The 12,460-nt window shown below is 50.5% G+C and overlaps 1 protein-coding gene across 1 annotated transcript in view; it reads right to left on the minus strand.

Annotated features, from left to right (window-relative positions):
- Positions 1-2,881: 2,881 nt before the first annotated feature.
- Positions 2,882-12,460, minus strand: part of SRP68 (signal recognition particle 68) — a 36,630-nt gene continuing 27,051 nt past the window's right edge. Inside the window, exons 11-16 of the mRNA XM_027052449.2 lie at positions 8,475-8,631; positions 7,749-7,843; positions 6,298-6,427; positions 4,641-4,716; positions 4,169-4,221; positions 2,882-3,684 (exon numbers count right to left, since the gene is read on the minus strand). Of these exons, the coding sequence (XP_026908250.1) occupies positions 3,457-3,684; positions 4,169-4,221; positions 4,641-4,716; positions 6,298-6,427; positions 7,749-7,843; positions 8,475-8,631 (739 nt within the window). The 3' untranslated portion in view covers positions 2,882-3,456. The remainder of the gene's footprint in view (positions 3,685-4,168; positions 4,222-4,640; positions 4,717-6,297; positions 6,428-7,748; positions 7,844-8,474; positions 8,632-12,460) is intronic.

Here is a 12,460-nt window from a genome sequence, read left to right on the forward strand (position 1 = left end):
TTCCATCGGTATTCATCATCCGAGATCCTATTTCCTCCAACTCCTACCAACTGGTAACACCACTAACATTGCAGAGCGCTCACCGTGCTGGGTGGTGCTTGCCGCCGGGCCCGTCCTGCCTGTGCCCCGTGCAGGCTCCCTAACACCTGGTAGACCCATGGGCTAGATTCTTCCAGCTGGGGCTGTCAGGATGCAGGCAGCTTCCAATTTATCTCTCGGCTTTGGAACATCGATAAATTTTACAGCTAAACCTGGTTTCCGTCTCTTCCGTAGCAACAAGTGTCTTAAAAATAAAACTAAAACCAACACATGTTTTTCCGATCTTTGGACATTTTCCTAGGCCTCTGAAGGTTCCAAGCTTGTGAAGGCTGTGGATAGCCATGTGCTGTTTAGAATTCTGCCATCAGCTAGCTTTTGGTACGAATGATGCCAGATGAGCCAAATCGGCATCACAGTGGCCAGGCGGAGCACAGCCCCTCCCGGGAAGTCCCCGGAGTCCATCATCCTCTCCTAGAGGGGGTGAGGCCACCGTGGGGGGAGGGGTGCACTGCCACCACAGGCTGTCACCTCAGGGCCATGGTCAAAGGCTCAGGATGCCACCAGGAGATGGGACCCAGCCTGGCAGTGTTTCATTTCCAACAGGGAATCCAAGAATTCTCAGCTTAATGTAAAACCAGAGAGGCCCAGTACCCCAGGACAATCACAAGAAAGGAGGAAAAAACGTAGGAAACTGGTAAGGCAGGGCTTGTCTGACCCCAGGTGTCTCAACGCTCCTTTTTTCCAAACAGGACCAACAGATTCACGGGCAACAAACTTGGCCAAATTATGTCTTTGAATCTGATGGTCAGCATTATCCCCTGGGAACTGAAGTTAGCTTTTCACTACTGCTGCTTCTGCAAATCAAGACCGCCACCACTCAACAGACAAGCAAATAGAAACCATGAGCACAGCAGCTGTAGGTCATGTTCTAAAAGTGCAGAGACCATGGGCGCCCTGGGCGGCTCGGTCGGTTAAGCGTCTGACTTCAGCTCAGGGTTCGAGTTCCAGCCCCGTGTCGGGCTCTGTGCTGACAGCTCAGAGCCTGGAGCTGCTTTGGATTCTGTTGTCTCCCTCTCTCTCTGCCCCCCCCCCCCCCCCACCACTTGCACTGTCTCTCTCTCTCAAAAAATAAACATTAAAAAAAAAATTACAGTGCAGAGACCAAATTAAGCTTCCCTTACTTTCTGCAACTTGGGAGACTGAAGTTCTGGCAGGGTCCAAACCTGCTGACTAAGCGTAGCTCATCTGGGTGGAGGGAGGGGAGCCACAACTGCAGGAACGAGCACAGGAAGCAAAGCGGGTGCCCGTACCCAAAACTTATACCCCGAGACCTCACTGCATCTCTCGTTACCTGTGCAGGAAGGACTGAGTGGCCGCTGGCGTTTCATTCTGTGACTCTACCCAGCAAGTTGCGCCGGCCCAAGGAGCAGCCCAGGGCTCAAGTCTGAACCCATTCCCAAGAAGAGGGGAGAGCTGCTTCCTGGCCCGAGGACAGAATGGGGTCCTGCTTTTGGCCCTCTGTCTCCCGCGACAGGCTGTTTAATGTCAAGGGATCCTGTGTGAAGGGATGTACAAACTAACCGGAGACCTCGGCCCTGCCAGGTCTGTCTTCTTGTGTAAACATGTGCTCTTAATACTAAACATATCTTGTTACGGCCTCACTGGCCGACCACAGCCACCACTACAGAGCAGCTGCCAGGGACACTGGGACAAAGGGAATTTCTGGTGTCGCCACAAGAAAGGAAAAGCTTAGAAAAGGTCAATCAGAATGACTGACTCCAGACTCTGATCCCCCACTGACGCCAGCACTCTAAAGAGAGTGGGAGGGGCAGGAAGGGCCATCTGCAATACAAAGGGACACCTTCCCAGATGGGGGCAGGAGATGCAGGCTGGAGGGCTGCCTGCAGGTGGGTGCCCCGGCCCGGCCCAGCTGTGGCTGGAGGGTCAGCAGAGAATGTGGTGAGGGAAGTACAGAACCTAGACCACAGCCTGGTGCTGCTAAGCCGGGGAGCCAAGAAGAGGGAGAAGAGGGTGAGGAAAAGGATAAAGGCCCCCAGGGCTCCCTCAGACCATTAGAGACACTGCTCCAAGCCTCTGGGACCAAAACCCAAGATGTCAGGCTCAGATCATCCGCGCCGTATCGTCAGAGGGGGGGAGGACACCCCTCGACTGCGTGGCACAGATGGGAAAACTTTCCATTTAGAAACAAAATCCGCCTCCTAAGGCTCTCTGACCCAGAGCAGATCCTGAGGGGAGGAGAGCTCACAATCTGAGCACCTGGTGTCCTACACAACATTCAACTCTAACACAGGCGGCTGATTTGTCTTCCAGTCTCACTTCTGGCAATACCCACCCTCTGCAGCTTCCCCGGGAAAACACAAGGCACCGTGGGTTCCATCTTGAAAGAACAGTCTCAGGCTTTCATTAACTGCCCAACCTTCCCTTCAAGCCGCCCTAGGAGGCTCCAGGTCTGTGCCGCAGGGAAGCCAACACTGCCCGCAGTGGTTCTGCTTTCCTAAGGGGTGAGTGTGCGTCCCCAAAAGGGATTCAGTGGTTTCAGATACAGCTCATGTCTAAATCATTTTTATTCCTAGCTTTCTTACACTGCTTTTGGGACTTCTGCTATTGACGCTACGAAAGAAATAGAAAAGGGTCACTAAGGGAGGAAGTTTAAAAAGCATGGAAATTGATTCAAATATCATTTATGGCATCTAAAAATCTTGATGGGGGGCATCTTCTCGAACACTGCCCTATCTGGCCTCGGACATGGCCGAGTTGCCACAAGTCGGGGTACGCTTGACAGGACGGGATGGGTGAGGACACGTAAAAAATGGGCACAGTCTCCAGCATCTTTGCCTTTTAATATAAGATTTGTTTTCATCATTTCTGAGTGTAACACATTTCTTCTAAAAATAGAGCTCTTTGCTTGTTCTGAAACTTAACTTCCACTAGGAGGTGACAGGGAATAAGGCTGACCGTAATTTTGGGGTGACGCTGCCAGTGTTTCCTGGTCACAGACCCCTCACGGACTCTGGATGCTCAAAGCGAGGAGGAGTCCATTTCAAATCCATGGTACTGAAGAAACATGACAGAAAGTTCCGAGCTCCCATCCATGCCTGGTGTGGACCCACCCGAACGCGGCTGACACGTGGCCAGATGGCAACGGCCCTTCCTCCAGGAGGTGCGGACAGAGGGATCCCGCACACGTCCACCGGAAGACAGCAGGGTCCCCTTCTAGCACACCGGTTAAGAATGTAAGTGCACGAACACACGAGACATAGGGACGCAGCGCTGAGGATGTTACACTCTGGCCCTGGGCCGATGCAGACCTGGATTTAATATCATGGACCTCGCTGGGGTTTTCTCACAATACAGATGAAGAGTGAGATTCTCCCCCTGCCCCCAAGAAGAGCCTAGTTAGCTCCTGAATCCAAAGATGCCCTTGATGTATCCAGTGAGGCCACTCTTGGTCTTCTGCTCCAACTTGTCCTCGAGGGGTGGGAAAGCCACATGGTTGAGGGCCAGGTCAAAGAACAAAGGCTTGCAAGGGATGGGTTGGAATCCTGGCGGGAAGTGCACGAGGTTGGCTTGCTTGGTCACAAGGGATGGGTCCAAGCAGAAAGTCTCAAACCGTTCGACCAGAGGCTGGAAGGCAAATCAGAGGGAGGAACCCAGGCGTTAACCACAGGCCACCAGGGGAGCGTCATTCACTACGTGCTGAGCATCCAGTTCAGAGCCTACAGGGGCTCCCTCACTTGATCCCCACAAATCTCCTATGAGGGTGCCGTCATGGTCCCATTTCAAAGCGGAGAGTCACTGAAGCCTAGGGAGGGTGAGCGAGGGGTGGGCCAGGACCGGGGCACAGGCCTACCGGACGTCCCAGGCAGAGCTCCCAGCCAGTGGAGCTGCCCTGCACAGTACACGTTCCTACACCACACTACACGCTCCTTGTCTGGGCCCACCTAGCTGGCGCTAACCTTACCCAAGCAGCTCTGAGGTCTCTGAGTAAAAGAAGGGAGACAAGTATGGTGTTTACTTAGAAGTTAAGGGTCCTCTGCTCTGTAACCGAGCACACATTCCTAGTGAGTTATGAATCCTACTCTTCATTCCTCAAAAGCCCCAGACGTACCTTGTTATCCTTTACTTGGGAGGAAGTCTCCGTTTGGTGGGAGTCACTTGCATCTGAAAGTTGCATAGGGACTCCGTAAGAAGAGACACTTAACACACCACAGTCACATATGACACCTGTCACACGTATGGGCTCTAAATCCCAAGAGCCAACATGTGGGGAAGTTAGCCCTCTCCTTCCTGGGCCAAACTCTGCTAAGCACTGCAGACAAGCACATGATAAACCCAGAAGTAACGTCAGCCCGGTGGAGCTCCCACGGCCGTACGAAAATTACTAGGGAGAAGAGACGGCCTAACAGTTTCTCTAAATTCTTCTACACAGTTTGATGCCTTCATGTGGCAGATGTAACAGCAGAGAAAAAGAAAAATCTTACAGATTAACCAAAACAGTAGTGTACGGGGTGGCAGAGAGGAGGGATGGCAGCGAAGGAAATTCGGGAACACAGTCAGCAAAGCACAGGCAAGTGGCTCACCCAGGATCGCTGCCGCCTGCAGAGAACACTTCTCTGACCTCACTTGTGTGATGAGCTCTTGAACGTCAGGCAGGTCCTGTTAACGAGTCAGAAAACAGGTTCTCACGAGCCAGGGCCAGGTCAGAGACGGGCACCAAACTAACCTGACTGCGCTAAGTGATCCCACTGGTATTTTCGTAGGCTTGAGACTTTATAAATGGTCTGCCCTATTAGAAAACAAAACACTAGCTTGGGGTGCATGCCTGGCTCAGTCTGTGGAACGGGCAACTCAGTCTCAGGGTCGTGAGTTCAAGCCCCACTTAAAAAACGAAACAAAAACTAGCTTGTTTCAAACAGGAAAAGCTATGCCGTGGCTTAAGTAACATTGCCCGGAGAGAGTTGTGATGGTAACAATAAATAAGCAGATCAGACGCTAAATGCACGATGGGCCAGGCTGTGCTGAGCAGTTCACATAACTGCTAATTCCATCTTTGCAATAATCCTGACATAACCTGCACTCCCCTTTGCGGAGGAGGAGACTGAAGCATAGGGGGGCCACAGAGCGGGCTGCAGTCTCACGCCCGGCAAAATTCGGAATGAGCTGAACCCTCCCGCTTCCATTCCCAGACTTAGGTCAGACGGGCATTTGTAAATGCCTCTTCCTCCTGGGATAACTGTCCGCAGAGTCTGCTTCCACATCCCAAGGGCATCCCATGGTTACAGTGCCACCGTGCTGGTCACACGCCCCCCCCCCCCCCCCCCCCCCCCCCCGCCGACTCCTTCCTCTCTCTCCACCTTCACCGGAGGACCTGCTCCTTCCTGCTCGCCAGTCTGTGACTGAGACAAAACCACAAGCTCTCTGAAGGCAGAAGCCAGGTGTGCACGTTACCCTGGAACCCAGCACTGTTCTGAGGGAAGGGGCGGGCGCTTGGGGAGCAGTGGGTCCCGCCATGGGTAGTCCCGGCTTGCCTTTCCAAGTAGGCTCCACCAGTAAAATGTGTCTGGATTCCTTGGCCCGGCCTATGCTATGATCTCCACTTCATCCCAGCAGTCCGCAGCTTAAGAAGCTAGCTGTCATTCAACAAGCAGTAATACGAACCAAACCACCAGGTACTTTCCACAGGCAGGCAAGCTTCGAGGAGGTACACCCAGATTGCCCGGGGGACTCGCTAAAATGCAGATTTAAACCAAGCAGGCTTGGAGTGGGGCTGAGAGTCTGCACTTCTAGTAAGTTCCCAAATGCTGCTGCTGGCACAGGCACACTTTGTGTGGAAAGGCTTCGTCGGTGGATCTCAACTTGGCTGTGTATCACGATCACGGAGGGGCATTAAAAAATCCCGGTGCCCACCCTAAACACCACACTGATTAGAACCAGCATCTCTTGGGGTGGGACTCAGCCACCTTTTAACAATCTTCCCAGGTGACTGTAACATGTAGCTGAGTCTGAGAACTGTACTTCAGCTTTACTTTAACCAGGGAATGGCTTTCCTTGTTAGCACGTGAGTCCATGTGAGGCCTGGAACGCCGCCAGGAGTTACAGCCTGTGGCTCCCGGGCCCTCGGGGGCACACTACATCCCACGGCGGACCAGGCAGGACCAACCTGAGGAGGGGCCTCAGCCCCCACGGAGCCTCACAGCACAACTTCTCTGGGCCTGGAAACAAGGACCAACGACTCACCTTTAGGCTGTTCTTGAAGGCTCCGGCGTCAGAATTTACTTCATTTGCGTATTTCAGGACTCTGTCATACAGGACAAGGGCTTCGCTCCACTTCTTCACCAACACATAGGACTGAGCGATGAAAAAACACCTGAGGGGAACGGGAAAGAGCCAGAGTATTCTAGAGCAACAGTTACCTGAGATGAAGGCTTTCCTTCAAGTTAAGGCTAAATTTTACATTTGGAAACAGGTTTGTTTTTTAAATTTTTTAAATCTTTATTTATTTTTGAGACAGAAAAAGAGAGAGAGAGAGAGAGAGAGAGAGAGAGAGAGAGAGAACGAGTGGGGGAGAAACAGAGAGAGAGGGAGACACAGAATCTGAAGCAGCTCCAGGCTCCGGGCTGTGAGCACAGAGCCCGACGTGGGGCTCGACTCACAAACCTTGAGATCATGACTTGAACTGAAGTCGGTTGCGTAACCGACTAAGCCATCCAGGCACCCCTGCAAACAGGTTTCTTAACCTTGGGATCACTGCACACAAGATCCCGACTCCTCATCACTGCATGGTGACCCCGACATCCTCCATCCGGGCTCACCAGGGTAACCTAGCCTCTTCCCTGCCACCGCCGGTGACAGTGCAGGTCCCACTCTGTGAAAGACCCACTGTCTTTCATCTACTGTCTGACTCTGCCGCTCCCAAAGGCATGTGGCAGAAGCGGGGACAGGCACGAAGGAGGAACGCTGCCTGGCTCAAATATGAAATCCACCCGCCACGCACACGTCCGGGCCAGCTCGTTCATCCCTGCTCATCTTTTTCAAAACCAAACCCGAGAATCCTTTTCCGAATGGAAACTACTCCACTGGGGTCAACAGGGCCTGGGGCTGCCGGTCCCTAACAGAAGGGTCCACGTGGACCAGGAGGAGGGGTGACAAGTGCGACAACGAGGCACGCTAGAGAGTTAGCGCTAGGGCATGAGAGCCAGAAGGCGGGGGCACAATTTCACAACCGACGCTATTCTGCCATCCTGTCCATGCCCATCTTGCTCCACACTGCCCACCTCCAAGTCATAAATAACATGATTCACTTAAAAAACAAAATAAAATAAAACAAAACAGAGGCTTAGCTTTCTCCCAATCCAATTCAGGTTCCGCTCTGGTTCTGTTAACTAAACCCTTCCTACACTTGTCCCTTTTCCACTGGGAGGAAGGAGGGGAGAGGAGGGAGAAGACCTTTAGCAGGGGCTCCCCCATCCCCCTCACCCCATCCAAAGAGCAAACGAGGTACCCTGGAAACTCCCAGCCACCACCTTCAGCAAAGACGTCCCCTGAGCACGCTGGGCTAACTGTTCTGACCGCGGGCCAGGTAGGCCTACAGCCAACAACCCGATCTTCTCGATTCTGGTCCACGCTCCCAAGGCTTCCAGAGACAGCACGCGGCACAGGGGAGCCCCATCCACCTCATGGGACCTTACCTGTAAGCCTTGAACACCAGCGTCCTCAGGCCTATCTCCTTCTGGAAGGCTCTGTCCTCCTCTAAGCCAGGAAGCTGGAGCAATTCCACCAGATTCTGCACAAGAGAGGCAACAAGAGAACTCATGAAGAGCAGGCCTCTGACTGGGTTTTTGACAGGAAACCCTGTAAAAAACACACGTGGGCAAGGAGAGCCCGGGCCAGGAATGACGAGAAGGTCTGCGAGGGGAAGCTTGGCAGCAGCCATGCCTGGTGTCACCGCCGTCCCCTCTCTGCTACCGAAAGCCCGCTTGTCCTTTATGCCCCTGCTCACATCTCCCCTCCTTCTGAGGCCTCCCGGACCAAGTCAGCTAGAGGAGGCCTCTTGCCTCCTTCATTTCAGAGCAGCCCTCTGTATGGCATCTCCCACAGAGGCCTGGTTTGTGTGCATGTGTCTCTTGATCTTACTCACCGGCCAACTCCCAGGGGGCCAAGCCGGCGTGGCCTCAGGGGGTCCCACGGCCTGTGGGGGAGGATCTCGCACAGATAACACCTAAGGGGTCACTGGCCTCCACACATCAGCACGTGGCGTGTCGAGGCCCAGACTGCTGAGCTGGTAGAACGAGACCCTTTTTCCCGAGACACTAACAGCTGCTGCCTGTCACACCCCCTTCACTGTGCAAAGCCGAGTCGTTCTGTGTCCAACATGCAAAGGACGGGCCCTGGCTTCCCTAGTGCTCGTGGGTCACCTGCAGGATGATGTCATAGAGGCGGATCAGATCCTGGGGCCGCGGGGAGCGCTTGCTGTCGTCTTCTGGCTGCTGCTGCAGCAGTGCCTTCTGAAGACCTTTAGCCATGTTCTCGTTCCGCTTGATGGCCGTTGACAGCTTGATGTAAGTCAGGTAGCTGGAATGTACCACACGTCAGCTCAGGTTATGCTCAGAGAAGCTGGCGTTCTGAGAAGAGCACTGGACCACAAGTTGGGACTGACCTAGGGGAAGGGCGTGGGGCGAGGGCGTGTCACACAGTAGGGCCATTTGGCCTGGGCCTCAAGCTCAAGGGGCCCACGATTCTGGCTGCTATTCAGTGGCAAATCTGCGGCGAGCCAGTATGAGACCTTACGATGAAATCTGATTTTAGCTTGAATTATATCCCTTGTTTCTTTCTTAAAGAGCCACAAAGCTACTAACTTCAGGAGTCACTGTTAGTCCTTGAGATGATCCATGGACGGCAAGCTTGTCGCTGGAGCAAGGATTAATGACGTGCTGGCCCACACTACGAGGACACTGAGCTTGCACGACAGCTGCTCCTACTCATCCGATGACCTTCTCTTCTCAGAAAATACTAAGGGACAACTTCTCTGGATGGTTATGTGTACTGAACACACGTACACACTGGTGACTATGCCTGCTTATTGTAACTGGACCGCCTGGAAAATCTCTTTTAATACTTGGGGATATAAATGTGGTAACAATCGAAGACTGTTTAAAATGTATTTAGAGGGGGAAAGTATTTGGGCCTCTAGATCTCTGTCTTACTCTGGCAGAAGACTGGAGGCATCCCTGGGAGAGGACACAGCCTGGGGACAGGCACACAGGCATAGCTGAGGTCAGGATTCCACAAAGAACGCTGGGGATTACGAGACTGTCAGGTCCTAGGTGCTGCCCCCTAGCCTTCCCCTACTCGGCTTGTAGGATAAGAGTTGCTGGTACATTCTGGGGATCTGACCCACCCAAGAAAACACCCTCCGAGATTTTGGAGTCAGGGTCCCGGATGAAAAGGCAGAACCAGAACGTCTGTAGCGAAGCCCAAGCTGATGAGCCCCACGCACAAGTGGAGTTCCCACCAGACAAGGCACATTTTTTAACAGATGTCGAACACCGCATAAAGAAAACATCTAATAAGCCAGAAGAGGCCAAAACCAAGGGGGAAAAACAGCAACTTGGAAGAATCAGACTTGGCAGGAAGAAGAGGGAGGGAAAACTTTCTGGTCATAAGCTTAGAAAGAGACACTAAGCTTATGGGACACCTGGGTGGCTCAGTTGGTTAAGCATCCAACTTGATTTCGGCTCAGGTCATGATCTCATGGTTTGTGGGATCAAGCCCCCATTGGGCTCTGTGCTGACAGCACAGAGGCTGCTTGGGATTCTCTCTCTCTCTGCCCCTCTCCCACTTGTACTCTCTCTCTCTAAATAAATAAATAAATAAACATTAAAAAAAGAGAAAGAGACACTATTTAAAAAAATCAATATTCAAACAATACACACAAGCTCTTAGAAATTAAAATGGTATGAGAAATGAGGAAGCTTGTAAGGAAGCCAGCTGGGAGGGACCAAAGGAAGAGCGCGGGCCATCGTGGGAAGGGATAGGAAATACCTAAATCCAACACACTCATGTCATTTAGAGACGTAGAGGTAAATACCAAGAGACTTTGTTTAAAGAATGATAAGGGGCAATCCCTATCAAAATAACACAAGCATTCTTCACAGAGCTAGAACAATCAATCCTAAAATTCTAATGGAACCAAAAAAGACCCTCAACAGGCAAAGCAATCTTGAAAAAGAAAACCAAAGCTGGAGGCATCACAATCTTAGACTTTAAGACATATTACAAAGCTTTAATCATCAAGACAGTATGGTACTGGCACAAAAACAGACACTCAGAACAATGGAACAGAACAGAAAACTCAGAAACGGACCTGCAAACATATGGCCAAGAAATCTATGAAAAAGCAGGAAAGAATATCCAATGGAATAAAGACAGTCTCTTCAGCAAATGGTGCTGGGAAAACTGGACAGCGACATGCAGAAGAATGAACCTGGACCACTTTCTTACACCACACACAAAAATAAATTCAAAATGGATAAAAGACCTAAACCAAGACAGGAAGCCATCAAAATCCTAGAGGAGAAAGCAGGCAAAAACCTCTTTGACCTCAGCTGCAGCAACTTCTTACTCAACATGCTCCAGAGGCAAGGGAAACAAAAGCAAAAATGAACTATTGAGTTCTCCATCAAAATAAAAAGCTTCTTCTGCACAGCGAAGGAAACAATCAGCAAAACTAAAAGGCAAGCAGCGGAATGGGAGAAGATATCTGCAAACGACATATCAGATAAAGGGTTAGTATCCAAGATCTATAAAGAACTTATCAAACTTAACACCCAAAAACCAAATAATCCAGTGAAGAAACGGGCAAAAGACATGAATAGACACTTCTCCAAAGACGACATCCAGATGGCTGACACATGAAAAAATGCTCCACATCACACATCATCTGGGAAATACAAATCAAAACCACAATGGAGGGGCGCCTGGGTGGCTCAGTCAGTTAAGCGTCCGACTCCAGCTCAGGTCATGATCTCGCGGTCCGTGAGTTTGAGCCCCACGTCAGGCTCTGTGCTGACCACTTAGAGCCTGGACCCTGTTTCGGATTCTGTGTCTCCCTCTCTCTCTGACCCTCCCCCATTCATGCTCTGTCTCTGTCTCAAAAATAAATGTTAAAAAAAAACAAACAAAAAAAAACCCCACAATGGATACCACCTCACTCATACCTGTCAGAATGGCTAGCATTAACAACTCAGGCAACAACAGATGTTGACAAGGATGTGAAGAAGATCTTTCTTGCACTACTGGCGGGAATGCAAACTGGGGCAGCCACTCTGGAAAACAATATGGAGCTTCTCCAAAAAATTAAAAATAGAACTACCCTATGACCCAGCAACTGCTGTACTATGTATTTACCCACGGGATACAGGTGTGATGATGTTTCGAAAGGGCGCATGCACCCCAATGTTTCTAGCAGTGCTATTGACAATAGCCAAAGTATGGAAAGAGCTCAAATGTCCAACGATGGATGACCGGATAAAGAAGACGGGGCATACATGTACAATGGAGTATTACTCGGCAATCAAAAAGAATGAAATCTTGCCATTTGGAACTACGTGGATGGAACTTGAGGGTATTATGTTAAATGAAATTAGAAAAAGAGAAATATCATACGACTTCACTCATATGAGGACTTTAAGATACAAAACAGATGAACATAAGGGAAGGGAAGCAAAAATAATATAAAAACAAGGAGGGGGACAAAACATAAAAGACTCTTAAATATAGAGAACAGGGCTGCTGGAGGGGTTGTGGGAGGGGGGGTGGGCTAAATGGGGCATTAAGGAATTCATTCCTGAAATCACTGTTGCACTATATGCTAACTAACTTGGATGTAAATTAAAAAAAAAAAAAAAAAAAAAAAGGACAAGTGGCTGCTTCTGAGAAATGGGAAAGATCATGAGATGGATTTTCCTAAAGCTTTTCAGAAAAATGAGATTCTCAAAACAAAGTATTATTCAGAGTGGTAAAGGAATTTAGATACATCTTTACAAAGTTTTATGAGAATACAACAGCTAATTGATTCGTGCTGTCAATTTACCCCAAAGCTGGCTTCTAGAGCCTAATTTAAATCCAGAGTCCTGGTACCAGCTAGTTAAAATAAAAAATTCTTTTTTAAATGTTTGTTTATTTTTGAGAGAGAGTGACAGAGTGCAAGTGGGGAAGGGCAGACAGAGAGAGAGAGAGAGAGAGAGAGAGAGAGAGAGAGAATCCGAAGCAGGCTTCAGGTTTTGAGCTGTGAGCACAGAGCCTGACACGGGCTCAAACCCACGATCCGCAAGATCATGACCTGAGCCGAAGCTGGACACTTAACTGACTTAGTCCCATAGGCACCCCATCCACGGTCCTG

The sequence above is a fragment of the Acinonyx jubatus genome, chromosome E1 (assembly GCF_027475565.1).
Source record: "Acinonyx jubatus isolate Ajub_Pintada_27869175 chromosome E1, VMU_Ajub_asm_v1.0, whole genome shotgun sequence".
Classification (NCBI taxonomy): domain Eukaryota; kingdom Metazoa; phylum Chordata; class Mammalia; order Carnivora; family Felidae; genus Acinonyx; species Acinonyx jubatus.